At 40.0% G+C, this 14985-nt stretch overlaps 1 protein-coding gene across 2 annotated transcripts in view; it reads left to right on the top strand.

Moving 5' to 3' along the window:
- The window catches only part of LOC124803021 (intraflagellar transport protein 57 homolog), a 181596-nt gene that overhangs the window by 101084 nt on the left and 65527 nt on the right, over positions 1-14985 (top strand). Inside the window, exon 5 of one of the 2 annotated variants that reach the window (XM_047264130.1) lies at positions 9219-9378. In XM_047264130.1, coding sequence (XP_047120086.1) covers positions 9219-9378 — 160 coding nt within the window. Of the gene's footprint in view, positions 1-9218; positions 9382-14985 lie in introns of both variants that reach the window. The other variant, XM_047264128.1, reaches the window with a different exon arrangement.

The following is a 14985-nucleotide window of genomic DNA, read 5'->3' as shown; positions in this document are numbered from 1 at the left end:
ATTCACCTAGATGTGAGCATGATGAGATCCATGTTTTCTATTGTCGATGTGGCTTTTTAAAGGCTTTGGATTTCAGAATCATATTGTGTGCTTGTCGTAATTTGATCAGTCTGATCCCATTTTGGTTAGTCCTGTTATGTGTTGGATAGTTTCCTTCTTTGCATTGATGTCCTCCATAAGTAGGGAGTTTTTCAAGGAGTTCCTTGCAGGGTGGGGAATTCTATGTGCATAAAAAAACAGTATCCTGTTTGAGTCCATAGATGTATCATGGCAGTGCACAGAAGAGATATTTGAATGTTGTGCAGGGACAGTTGAATTTAGTGAAACTAAACTTCTAATTGTTTTCTTTTATAGGTCCCCTAACTCTGACGTCAGAGCACTTCTGCTCAAGCTTGAGAGGGTTCTTGATTCACTTTATAGGAAGTACCAGAAATTAGTTGTATGTAGTGACTTCAGTATAAATTTTGTATGTAATGGTGCAAGAGAAAGGATGTTGGCAGATCTCCTAAATTCATATGATCTGATGCAGACTGTTTCCCCCCTCCTCTCCCCAACTAGGGTGCGGGGGAACAGTAGCACAGCCATGGACAATATTTTTATTCATTCTTCATTACTAGATGGACATTCTGTTAGTAAAAGGATGAATGGCCCTTCAGACCATGATGCACAAATTTTAACACTAAAAGGCTTTTGTACTCAAACAAATGTCACTTGTAACTACAAACTATGTAGGAAAGTAGATCCAACAGCAATAGAGAGTTTTTTAAACCTTGTCAGGGAACAAGAGTGGCATGACGTTTATAGTGCCGATAACATAGGTGATAAATGAATGCTTTCCGTAACACATTTCTCATGCTCGTTGTGAGTTGCTTTCCATTAGAACCTTCTAAACGCGATACTAGCAGTAATAGGCAGCCTGGGTGGCTGACAAGTGGGATAAGGATATCATGTAGAACAAAGTGTGAATTATATCAAAATGTTAGAAGTAGTCACAATCAAGCTACAGTAGCCCATTACAAACAGTATTGTAAGGTGCTTAAAAATGTTGTCAGGAAGGCAAAGAGTATGTGGGATGCAAATAGAATAGCTAATCCACAGAATAAAAATAAAACCATATTGTCAGTTGCGAAGGAAGTGTCTGGTCAGCAGCACAAGGTCGACGATATAAAGTCAGCTTGTTGTAAAAATATTTATGTACTGATAAATCAGATATATTTACAGTATTTGACAATCATTTTCTGAGCATTGCTGGTGAATAAAATAAAAATTTAGTTTCTACAGGTAATCATATAACTTACTTGCCAAATGCCTTTTTGAGATTGATGTCTGAAATAACCCTCTGCGATACAAACAAGGGAGAGATGGATATGATGGAGGGCCTAGCAGGGTATTCAAGTATTGTGCTGCATGTGTTAGCCTTGTATTTAGCCATATTTGTAATTTTTCCTTTAGGAAGGGTCAGTTTCAAGTACTCAATAGTAAAGCCGCTTTATAAAAAGGGAGAAAGGAATAATGTAGACAATTTTAGACCCATTTCTATGCCATCAGTGTTTGCTAAAGTTATTGAAAAGACTGCGTATGTAAGGGTAATTGATCATTTTATATCACACGATTTGCTATCGAATGTACAGTTCAGCTTTAGAAGTCGTTTAACAACTGAAAATGCTATGTTCTCTTTTCTCTGTGAGGTACTGGATGGGTTAAACAAAAGGTTTTGAACACTAGGCATATTTTTTGATTTAACTAAGGTGTTTTATTGTGTCGATCACAAAATATTGCTCCAGAAGTTGGACCATTGTGAAATACGGGGAGTAGCTCACAATTGGTTCACCTCTTACTTTAGCAACAGACAACAAGAGGTCGTTATTAACAATGTTGAGAATGGCTGTGATGTGGGGTCTCAGTGGGGTACGGTCAAGTGGGGGGGAGGGGGGGGGGGTGCCACAGGGATCAGTGTTGGGGCCACTCCTGTTCCTTATTTATATAAATGATATGCCCTCTAGTATTATGGGCAACTCTAAAATATTTCTGTTTGCCAATGACCCTAGCTTGGTAGTAAAGAATGTTATGTGCAGTTCATGACCTAAGTTCATGGCTTGTAGAAAATAAACTAACACTAAATCACAGTAAGACTTAGTTTTTACAATTTCTAACACGCAATTCTACATCTACATATATACTCCGCTAGCCACCAAGCGTTGTGTGGCGGTAGGGCACTATTTGCGCCAAAGTCATATTTCCCCCTCTCTGTTCCACTCAAGGACCACGCAAGGGAAAAACGTCGGTCTGAACACCTCAGTACAAGCTCTAATTTCCCTTATCTTTGAATAGTGATCATTGCACAGTATGAAAGTTGGTGATAATAATATATGCTCTACATCCTCGGCGAAGATTGGATTTTGGAATTTAGTGAGCAGCCCCTTCCGTTTAGCACGTCGTCTATCTGCAAGTGTGTCCCACTTCAAACTTTCAATGAGATTTGTAACACTCTCGCAATGACTAAATGTACCCATCACGACTCTTGCCGCTCTTCTTTGGACCTACTCAATCTCTTGAATCAGACCCAACTGATAAGGGTCCCACACAGACGAACAGTACTCTTAAGACTGGACGAACTAAAGTCTTGTAAGCAGTTTCCTTTGTTGAAGGACTGCATTGCTTCAGGATTCTACCAGTAAACCACAATCTAGAGTTCGCCTTACCTGTTACTTGTGTAATCTGATCGTTCCATTTGGGATCATTTCGAATAGTCACACCCAGATACTTGACGGATGTTACTGCTTTCATAGACTGGGCATTTCTTTTGTACTCGTACATTAATGGGGATTTTCACTTTGTTATGCACAGTAGGTTACACTTACTAATATTCAGAGATAACTGCCAGTCATTACACCACACATTTATTTTCTACAAATCCTCACTGATTTGTTCACAATTATCGTGTGATACTACTTTCTTGTAGACTACAGCATCATCGGAAAACAGTCTAATGCCACTGTCAATACCATCAACCCGATAGTTTCTGTTGAAGTCCCCCCATTCAAGACGACATACTGTTTTCTGTTTGTAATAAAACTTTCTATCCAACCACATATGTCATTGGATAGACTGTAAGTGCACCCTTTTTGGAGCAAGCGACAGTGCAGAAATGAGTCGAACGCCTTTCGAAAGTCGAGGAATCCTTCCTGGCGTCTAAGTATCTTAACTGTTTTACAATCCCAGATACACTAAACACTATGTCAGCCATCTTTGTGTTTGTTCGATAATTGAAAGGGGGAATGGTGCTGCAGTCCTCTACCGTAAATGAGCTTTTGAAAGCTAGGTTTAGAAATTCGGCCTTCTGTTTATCATCGTCCGTTACATTACCCGTACTGTCAGCAAGAGAAGGTATTGAATTATTTGTAGCGTTCATAGATTTTATGTACGACCAAAATTTTTTGGACTTATTTTTAGAATCTGCAGATAAAATATTGCTTTCAAATTCCTTAAAAGAGTCTGTCATTGACCTTTTGACAGCTGCTTTCATTTTGCATAATTTCTGTTTGTCAGTGGGACAGTGACTACATTTAAAATTACTGTGCAAAATTCTCCGCTTTCTTGTTGAACCAAGGTGCATCCTTTCCCGCCCCTATATTTTTGCTAGGCATGTATTTCTCTAGCACTTAGTGGACAATACCTTTAAGTTCCGACCAAAGATGCTCAATATCTTTGTGTCCCACGGTGAATACTAGGAGCTGACGATGAAGATATTCATTAATGACACTTTTATTTGCTTTCCCAAACAAGAAAACTTTGCTGTTTCTGTGGTTTTTTTGCAACTTCCACTGACATAGAACCCACAACAATGTTACGGTTGCTAATATCTTCTTCTAGATTAACTTCCTCAAAAAGATCAGGTCTGTTTGTCGCCAAGATATCTAATATGTTCCCATCTCGAGTTGGTTTTCTAAGCAATTGCTCTAGGTTGTATGTTGAGAGCACTCCTAGAATAATTTCACGCGAGTCTTTGCTTCTGCCTCCAGTGATAAACATGTAATTTTTCCAGTCAGTGGATGCCAGATTAAAGTCTCTACTTATAACTAATGAATAATTTGGATATTTATTTCCTATATACTCAAGACTCCCTGATACATTCTGCGACGTTTGTTGCGGTTGCGGATGCTGGTGGTCTATAAAGACATCCTAATACAATGGTCTTTCCTTGGCTGATTGACATCTTTATCCAGACTATTTCACAGTCCGACCCGGTATCGATCTCAACTGCGTTTAAACAGCTTTTAACTGCAGTGAACACACCACCTCCCATAGCATCAGTCCTATCCTTCCTAAACATTGTCCAATCAGAATTCAAAATTTCACTGCTATTTATGTCTGGTTTCAACCAGTTTTCGGTGCCTAATACAATATTGGCATTACTACTGTTTATTTTGAAGAGTAACTCGGGGATCTTGCTATAGATACTTTGACAATTTACTAACATGAGATTTAGTAATTCAACAAAACCTGACGTTTTAATTTCACAGAATGGGCATATGATTAGTGAAACTGAACAGTTCAAATTTCTAAGTGTTCACTGTCATGGAAAGCCCATGTTCTGGATCTTGTTCAAAGACTTAATGCTGCGATTTTTACTATTTGAACGGTATCTGAAGTGAGTGATTGTTTGACATGAAAATTAGTCTACTTTGCTTATTTTCATTCACTTATGTCGTATCGTATTATATTTTGGGGTAACTCTTCCTATTCTAAAAGGATATTTTTGTCTCATAAATGGGCAGTATGGACAATAAGTGGTGTAAGTTCACGAACCTCTTGTCGACCCGTGTTCATGAGTCTGGGTATTTTGACATTGGCATCTCATTACATATATTCCTTACTGTCATTTCTTGTTAACAGTATTAGCTTATTCCCAAGAATAAGCAGCTTTCACTCAGTTAATACTTGCCAGAAATCAAACCTGCATTTGGATCGGACTTCCTTAACTCTTGTGCAGAAAGGTGTGCAGTATACTGTTGCGTCCATTTTCAGTAAGCTACCACTTGAATTGAAAAATCTTAGTAGTTCTCCAAGTGCTTCCAAATTGAAACTGAAGAGTTTCCTCATGGGTAACTCCTTCTGTTCTGTTGAGGAGCTCCTTGAAAAATTAAGCTGATTCTTGTTGTATTGTTGATTCATTTAATTGAACTTACGGATTGACTTTTTTCGGGTTCATAAACATTTTATTTTTATCTGTTATTACTTTTATGTTGTAATTTCATGTACTGTCATGTTCCATGACTTAGAGATTTGCTCCTCAATTTGGTGCTACGGAACTTGACGTGTACATAAATAAATAAAATAAATAGGACATGGTGTTTTTTCTGGGATATTTTGCACATCATTGAGTTGGTCACAAAAACATTTCACCTTTTCTTTGTCCTTTCTGTTGTCCTCATTTATGGAGGCATGTGCATTCACAGTGGTGTATACCTTGTTAGCAGATTTAAAGGTAAGTGACGAGAGGTTTTCGGATGTTGATGTTAAAGTTCACATAATGATAAAATCACTTCATTGTTATGAAAAGTGTTGAACGCTGCCCCCAACTTCTTAAAAAATATGTTTTTCTCACCCACTGGTGATTTAAACACTGATATGAGAATTAGTTTTTTTCTCTTCTCATCAGTTTTTACCTCTGTGGCACAGTTCAAAATGTTTTTCAGTATTTATATGGTCCACTTCTATTTTTGCTTTAAACTGTAATTCTGCTCTTGTGTAAATGCATACTGTACTATTTTTACAAACACTGTGGCAGTAATGAGATGCTAATTTAAAATTGCTTACATTTCTTATCCTTGCACCAATGTTCAGGTAAACAAATTCAGTAGATGTCACCAAAATTATTTATAGCTACTACTAAATCCAACACTTTTATTCTTGAGGCACTGTATATTCAAATACATTATTTTGAACGTTTTTACTTTTATTGTTACCTGGTTAAATACTACTTTTTTCCTGATAGTTTTCAGGCTGGTTTGTCATAGTCTTTTCCTTTTCTTAATTTGAAACCATAAAAAATATCTCATTAAGTGGAGGAGTGCTGCTGCTACTTGAGTTGTATCAGCTGTTACTGATATTTGTGATGTTACTAATACTGATACTGTTGTTGGTGCTGCAGATGCTTGCTGGTGCTTCTTGATTTCTTCTGGTAATTTGTGTGTCACAGTGTGCTTCTCTAGGCCATTCAAGTGAAATTATGAATATGTGCCCAGTGCTGCTAATATCAACAACAGAAACATTTTTGAATTGATTGCATGTATTCGAAAAACACTTATTACAGCACAAATCTCCTAGTTTACACAAGATCAAGGTGGCAAATCATAGCGGTGTGGAATGTTCATGAAGAGAACGTTGAACGTTTGTGTGTGACAAGTGACCCTGGTGCTTCTTTAACTCTGAGTAAGCTGGGTGTCTTTCGTTCGTGTATGCATCATTAGAGCTGCCAAACAAAGTCATTTGAAGACAACTTGATAATTTCTTCGGTGTGAACATTCTTAATGATTTCAGAGAGGGATGCTGTGGGCTTGACAAAACTCAAGGACTTCACAATTGCTGCTTCATTAACATTTGAGGTGATTCCGCATCTGTGGATATCAGCTAGGATGTAAAGTTTCCCCAAGTGATCATGGATTTTTTGCTGTGACATGGGCATATGGTGACATGGCATTTGAGTATTCTGTGGAACAGCAATAGCTGAAACACGTATCTGTGTACTTTAAGTAACATTTTCTGAATCATTTTCATCACTTATTTTGCTTTAGTCGAATGGGTGTATGTATGTAGTATCATCTCTGTAGTTATCACGTGTGTGCTATGTTATTGTGTTTTGGTCAGTTTTTGGTGATGGATTAATTTTACTGCACAGAAAATGGAACTTACTTTCCCATAAAGTGCATCTGACACAATTTCTACCTACTCTCCCGTACTTTTTTCACACGTTATAATATGAGTTCTAGTATCTGGGTGTAGTTAACTTTGTGATTCATTTGCAACCTCTGCTTTCTACTGTGTGAATTAGTTACATTTGTGTTTTAATACCTATACCTCTTCCAGGAGCACTGCAATTATTTTGCTTGTCAAACAGTCCTTCTCATTAGGTTTTTGAATTAGATTATCTCTGCTACATTTCTTACAGAACCATACTTTATGTTTTGGATCTGTGTTAACACATTTATAATGATGTGTAGTTTTGCATATATTGCACATTATACCTATAACTGTATGTTTCTCGCAGTGGCAGGGGTCCAAGCCTAATATTACAGTTGATTCGTCATAGGATGATATAGATGCATAATTCTCAACACTTCATCTTATTGAGTCTCTGCTACTTTCAGTTTCTTTTTTGATGATGTATCATGAGAAGCACAAATTATCACAATGTACATTGATTATGTTGCAAGTTGAACGCTTTTCTTCATTCATTTTACACTTTTTGCGGGAGTCAACACAGTGACGATCTACACTTGGCACCATCTGGAATTGTAGCAGTATGGTTGTGTGATCTGCATGTTTCACAGTGTTGTGCTTATGGTGGTTAATGTTGCTAGCTAAGTACTAGCACCAACATAAAAAGTACAAAGTGAAGCTCTGCCAATCCAAATGTTAGTTTCAACACCATAGTCTATTGGAAGTGGTATGCTCTTGCCTTGTCTTGACCTTCCAATTGATCCACCGAACCCGTCACCAACAATCAACTAAGTGATAACTGACAGAAAAGAGAAATCCTTGGTATAACTCAGGATCAAAGCCCAGACCTTTGGACATGTAGCCTGGCACTTTCCCATTGAGCTACTGTCCTAAACACTGCCAACAATTTTTTCAGCAAAAAATTGTATTGTACTGTATAAAAGCGGATGTCTAAAACATGAAACAGAATTATGTGATGCTCTGAACATGTTAGCTATATTGAATATTGATGAAACTCTTTTACTAGCCTACTGTCCCAGATACTTTTGTTTGTGTAGAGTCATGAGAAGTCAAAATGGCACAAGTCTAGATCAAGGCCAGTGGTGTACTGATGTGTTTTGTGCTTCAATGTTGGCAGTGCTCACTATGAGGTATAATGGGATGGAAATAGTTTGTGTCAGTTGGTGACTCTACTCAGTCAATGAATGAGCAGGACACACAATGTGTTCCAAAAGAATATTGTCTCATTTTCAAGTCAATGCATCACAGCCTCTGAAACTGTAACACATTCAGTAGTAACAGGCAAATATTTTGACAACCAAGATTATTAGTTTAATTTAAGCTGTGCTTTTAGGTCCCAGCCTAAACACAATCTTGTAATTCTTGACATATTCAGAAGGAACAAATATATGTGGCTACAAAGATTATTAATTTAATTAACCTACATCTTGGGCTAAGCAGCACATCAGTTCGTCGCCATGATGAGGCTATTTGGCTTTTACATTCATTGGTTTTACCAACTCACAACCGGACTGTCACATTCCTGTCTATCAGTAACCTCAAGCTGAACTACAGAACAGTTTATCACCGTAACTGAGCTTTTTTAGCTTTCACATCCGTTGGCTTTGCCAACTTGTGAGCAAACTGTCACATTTGAACCTAATTATAACCTCATAATTTTTGACATACTCAGTAAAAACCGTCAAATATTTGTGACAACAGTGAAGAAAAAAGGTTTCTATTTTGTGGTTAGAAATTCAGTGCATATTTTCTCACCCCTCATAGGTTATGTAAACATATCACCCCATTGGCTATACAAAAGTGATGTGTTGGCAACATATGAGCTGTAGGGAAATACTGCCAAGACTCTGATCTAGATTTTAGAATTCAATGTCGTAGCTGAAATGTAAAACACATGAAGGTAAGGATTAAATAAATTACAGTAATGCTTCAGACTCACTTCAGAGAGGGAATGGATAATTATTAAAGTTGGGGGTAATTGCTATATATGTTCAAGAATTATTTTATGATTCTGTAAGTACAAAGACGTATAGCTAAAAATTGGATTCCAGCCTGTTTTCTTCTACTGTTGCATGTAATTTACAAATCTCCAAGTGGCTCAGTCACAGCTGCAAGTACTACTTGTGTTAAATATGTGAGAACCTTTGTTTTTATTATTAATTGTGCTGTTTCTTTTTCCACCTCCAGATTTAGTCATCATGTGTTCACTTTTCCCTGTCCTGTTCTTAGTAGTTTCCTTGTGTGCTCATTTCCAGACCACAGCCAGCAGTTGAGGTAGAGGCTGAGGAGGAGATAGAGCAACTGCAGGAAAACTTCGAAGAAGAAGAACTGACAGCCGAGTATACAGATGAGGAAGACGATGACGAAGAAAATATGCTGCATGTTGATGACCTCCATAAACTGAGCTTCAGCAATGTAGTGGTGCTTTTGTTCATAACCTTTTCCACACATAGTTGACCACTGCACTTTCACCAAAAACTACATGTCAGTTATATTTGGTTCACTTTTTACACTATTTATCTGCACCAGTGATATTTCTCAAAGACTGTAATTTGTCTTCTGTGATAATCTTTTTTCTTCTTTATCCATACATATTATAAAAAGTTTGTGTGTGTGTGTGTGTGTGTGTGTGTGTGTGTGTGTGTGTTTTACTGACAAAGGCTATGACCGAAAGCTATGTGTGTGTTTTAATTGTGCCTCTCTGCCACTTGATGTGTCTTCTTTAAAGTAAGTAGCAATCTGTATTTTCCTACATTGTTCATTCGAATAAACATATATTCTTGAGAATTTTCAGAAGTTACGTGTATTGTGGATGACATATTTCGAAGTGAATCAATGTTTGTGATTTAAAGTTATCGTAGCATACATTACAACTAACATTTTGTGTTGCATTTAGTTTTATCTTTCAATAGAAGTGTGTATTGTTAGCATTCATCATAAATTAATAGTATTTTCGAGTTCATTAGTGAATCTAATCTCAAAAAGTATAAGGAAACTGGTAACTTTTATCCTGGGTTTTTCTGTTGCCGTAGTAGAAATCTGGTTTTGCATATTAATTGTTTCAATTTGTAAAGGGAATTAGTAATATATTTAGCTTAACAGATCCAGAAACTGAAAGATTGTCACAAGCTTATTTTAGTTATTTGTTTACTTTTTGCACCAGCCACAAAGCAGTCCCACCATGAATGCAATTCTCAAAGATGGAAAGAGATACTTGATTACGTAAGTGACCGGAAATCAGCCAGTCCACTGTCAGGTAACTGTAACCGGCTGCGAATGGGTTTTTTTGGAGGGCTCCTGAGAGTTGACTGCCAGTACCGTCCTCTCCTGTGGATTCTGTCATATTTACTGGAATTATAGGATTTGTCACTACTGGTCCACTCAACTATCAGTGGCATGCCAGTGGTAGTGCTAGACTCCCTGTACAGAGGAGATGGGGACCAGGAAGGACTTAGCATGTTACACCTCTCCCAATAACCTCCAAGTTTGAGGTATTGTCTTACACTGTAATCATAGCTAAGCTACAGCTAACTTGGTGTAAACAGATACCTGACAGTAGTTGTGGACTGGGAGTGGTGGCTTTGTGCGCCTACCTCAACCGATCGCATAACATCATTTTGTTAGCCTATATGGCAATACCTCTTTGTTGCTGGAGTACTGTTTAGATGGCTTTTGTTTTCAGTCAGTGTTATGATGCATACTATTCGAGGGGTTTGCATGTTTGTATTCCACAGATTCTGTCTGTGAACTTAATGTCATTGATTGAGATAATGGCTTTCTGTAGTGGAGGAAAGACAAAGTCTGAAAGTGAAAGAGACAATGGTGATTGATACCAATAAGTTAAATAATCATCAGTGTGTCAGAAGCTTTGACTGTCTACCATCCGACAATGAAGAGAATGACAAAGGAGGAGGAGTGTGCAGATTCAGTTGGAAGCTCTGTTCTTGTCATTCCCGAAGAGACAAGAAAGAAATTCTATCAAGTGACAGATATTGACAACTTTGATGAAAATGCAACTAAGCAGCATGTTTATGTGCATATTATTGAAGGAAAAGTACCCTGCAGGTAAAATGCTGACTGTGTGTGGAGTGCTTCCGTGGTTGTCCTTTTTCTAAGGTTAGGCAACTCTCCATCCAATCCAGAAAACAGTACCTGTACAAAACCTAGACGTATCAGTGTAGGATTGAAACAAATGTCTCCTACAGATGAGAGTATTAAAATCTTAATGGTAAACTGCTGAAGCATTCACAACAAAGTGCCATAGTCTGAAGTGCTCATGAAAAGTAGTGAAGCTTGCATAACACTAGGTACAAAAAGCTGGTTGAAACCTAAAATTGATAGCAGTGAGATTTATGTGGGAAAATTTAAGTGTTTATTAAAAGCGTAGCCAAACGAAGAATGGAGGTGATGTATTTGTTGTAGTAGACAAGAAACCTAAATCCACCACAATAGAAACTGAAGCTGCATGAAAGATTGTTTGGGCAAGACTCAGTATCAGCGGTGAGCATAAAATGATAATTCTATCCTTCTATTGCCCACCAGGCTCATCTCCTGATGGAACTGAAAATTTTAAAGAAAACCTCAGTTCACTTGCATGTAATGATCGAAGCAGACGAAATGAATTAAAATTTGTGCTGCAGCCAGGACTCAAACCCAGGTATTCTTGCTTGCCAGGCAGAAATGCTAACCATTAGACCACCACAGTACGATGGTCACCATTGCTGTAGTAGCCTAGCAAGCAAGAAGACCTGGGTTTGAGTCCGGGCCGCAGCACGAATTTTAATTCATTTCACATGCTTTGGTCATTATCGTAAATAATAAAAAGATACTTAAATGTCTTAGGGAAACATTTGATTATACTTGTAAGTAAGTTCCCCAGTCATACTGTAATCGTTAGTAGAGACTTAAATCACCAAACAGTTAATTGGGAAAATTACTGTTTTGTGAGTGGTGGGTGTGATAAGACATCATGTGAAACATTACTAAATGCCTTCTCTTAAAACGTCCTAGAACAGATAGTTAGGAACCCCACATGAGGGAATTATATTGGATCTAATGGCAACGGTAGACCTGACCTCTCTGAGGATGTCCATATTGAAACTGGTATCAGTGAACATGACACAGTTGTGATAACAATTATTACCAAAGTACAAAGGACAACTAAAACAAGCAGAAAGATATATATGTTCAGTCAGCTAGATAAAAAATCATTAGTGTCATATCTCAGTGAGGAACTAGAAACTTCCAGCACAGGGCTGGAGCATGTCGAGGAACGATGACTCAAGTTTAAAAGAGAGGAACTATGGCTCAAGTTTAAAAGAATATTTGACCATGTGCTGGATAGATACCCTGTAGTACAGTCCATAATGGGAGGGAACCTCCATGGTATACTGTCACTGTAAAGAAACAGAGATTACTGCATAATAGGTGTAAAACAAAGCATATGGTTATAGATTGAGAATAGAGTCAGGCAGCAGCAGCTGGCCGAGACACAAGCAGCCACAGGGAATTAACCAATTTTGTGACATTTTACAAGTTCCTAACCAGGAGTGAATTTTATAATTTCACTATGTGCTTTGGTAGTTTAGCTTCTTGAATTTATACATGTTAATTTAATAGATACAGTTCTCGCATTTTTGTTGGAAAGTAAACCAATTTCATGGCTTATTTCATGTTCCTAATCAGGAGTAAATTATTTAGTCTTGATATGAGTGGTTTGGTAGTTTAATTTTTGGACCTGAGCATGTTAATGTAATTTATTGGAAACAGTTGTTACATTTTTGTCGGTGTCTACAGTAGAGTTCTGTAGAGCGTGTCGATTGTCCTTTATTTGTCTATGTAATGTAGTTTTCCATAGTCTTTAGTATGGATAGGGACTGCGATTGCTTGCAAGGCGAGTAGGTGATACTTCACTCTCAGCTCCACAATGTGATGGCTTTGGTTACACAGCTTGAAGCTGTAGTGGGCGGGCATCACTGTTGTGGGCTGGCCATGGGGATGCAATGGATGTTCAACACATCTGGGTCCAAGGTTCAGTCCGCACCAGTGTTCAGCCCAATTACTGCTCACACTGAGGTTTACCCCTCACCTGTGGTCGAGTGGAAGGTTGCCTCGGGACATGATAGGTGGTGAAAGATTTCGCAGGGGGGCAAACATAAGGCCTCCCTTGTTAGTCTGACAAACAGGTTCCAAGTGCTATTTGTGGCTGACGCTGTCCCTCAGCCAGATACAGTCACTTGTCCTGTTTCATAGGAAACCTCTCAGCCTGCAAGATCCGGGCAGTCACAGAGGGTGAGATTATTGGTAGCTGGGAGCTCCAATGTTAGGTGCATTATGGGGCTCCTTAGAAACATGGCTGTCCAGGAGAAGAAGAAAGCCTGTGTGCATACCAGGTGGAGTCAACCCAGATGTGGAACGAGCCCTTCCGAATGCCATGAAGAGCACAATGTGGAGCCAACTGCAGGTGGTGACTCACGTTGGTGCCAATGAAGTGTGTCACTTTGGATCAGAAGAGATTCTCTCTGGTTTTGAGCAGCTAAGGTAAGTGGTAAATTTTGTATCCCGCCTGGAAGGAGGCGCGTGGGTCTGCTCCTCTAAATTGAAGGGTAAGCCGAATGTAGGAAGTGAGTAGGAGCAGGAAAAGGTGAAATGCTTTGGTACTGCATATAGGTTATAGCTCTTTTACTGGTGTATGAAAATATACAACTGATAATACTCAACATAGGCTGAGGTGATCACAAAGGTGCGAAGCTGTACATCAATCAAGTTACACTGGCAAAATCTATAGTGGCTCGCCCACTATGAAGTAGAAACAGTGTTACTTGATTGTCTACTCAGAATCAAATGGGCTGAATCCAGAGCGGCGCTCGTAGAGCTGCACAGTGCCGGCTAGAGGGCGTTGTCGTCGGTGTCGGTGTCGTAGTGCCAACCTAGTAGAGCGCACCTACATTGTGGCATGGTCACTATCAATACCACATCCCTCCCCCCCTGAAATGGTGCACCATCATTGAGTAGGGCTTCCGACGGCGGGTGCAGGGAACCAGTGGCAGCGCGACTGAGGGGGCGGACAGCAGAACTGCCAGGGCGTGCTGCCCACCTGCAGCCCCAAATTGCTTGCAAGGGGGTGAGGAAAACACCCCGTGGAAAACCTGCCCAGGCCGCACACCACCACTGGGTATACTCGAATGAGGAGGCGGAGCAACAACCTCCATGGGCGACAGCGGCGGCGGTGTGACGGCAGCCTCAGTGTCCATCGGTTCCAGCACCGCGGAGGAACACAGCGGCAGCGGCGGTGACAGGGATGGCCGGAGGTGGGGCCGTGGCGGCGGCGAGAAGCATCCGTCCAGCGCAGGTGACTGGACCAGCAGTGGTGGCGTCAGCAGGAGCACCCGTGGTGGAGGTGCGAGCGGCGGAGGCACCATCAGTGGAGTCGTGGGCTGAGGCGGCGGAAGTCGTGAAGCCTCCAGTTCTGCCGGAAAACAACCAGCGGCAGAAAACTGAGGATGGCATAAACAGATCTGGTTCTGGTGTCACTTGACAGTGCCGGATGGACCAGAAATGACAAATAAGGCGTGGCCAAGCTGGCGAAGAATGCGCCCCTGCTCCCAGCGCTGCCTACCAGAGAAAACACAATAGGGCACCAAACTGTGCGGCACCAAGCCAGAACGAGGCGAAACAGTGGCAGCGGGTGCAATAGCTGCAGGAGTGACCAATGGGCATGGCCATGGCCATGTAGCAGTTCCACTGGGGAATGGGTGCCGCGTGGCTGGGAGTGATTTGAAGCGAGGAAAGTTCATAGTGCACACTCGCGAGAGTGCATGGCGCGCAACTTTTTTTTCTGCGACTTAAACGTACGCAGAAAGCATTCAGCTCACCGTTGGACTGGGGGTGGAACGGGGCTGAGGTCAGATGGTGAATGCCATTAGCAGCACAGAACGCTTCAAACTCTGAAGACACAAATTGGGGGCCATTGTCGGAGACAATAACTTCAGGAAAGAACTCAATGCAGAAAATAGATGTCAA

The sequence above is a fragment of the Schistocerca piceifrons genome, chromosome 6 (assembly GCF_021461385.2).
Source record: "Schistocerca piceifrons isolate TAMUIC-IGC-003096 chromosome 6, iqSchPice1.1, whole genome shotgun sequence".
Classification (NCBI taxonomy): domain Eukaryota; kingdom Metazoa; phylum Arthropoda; class Insecta; order Orthoptera; family Acrididae; genus Schistocerca; species Schistocerca piceifrons.
This window is presented reverse-complemented; position numbering and strand designations above follow the sequence as displayed.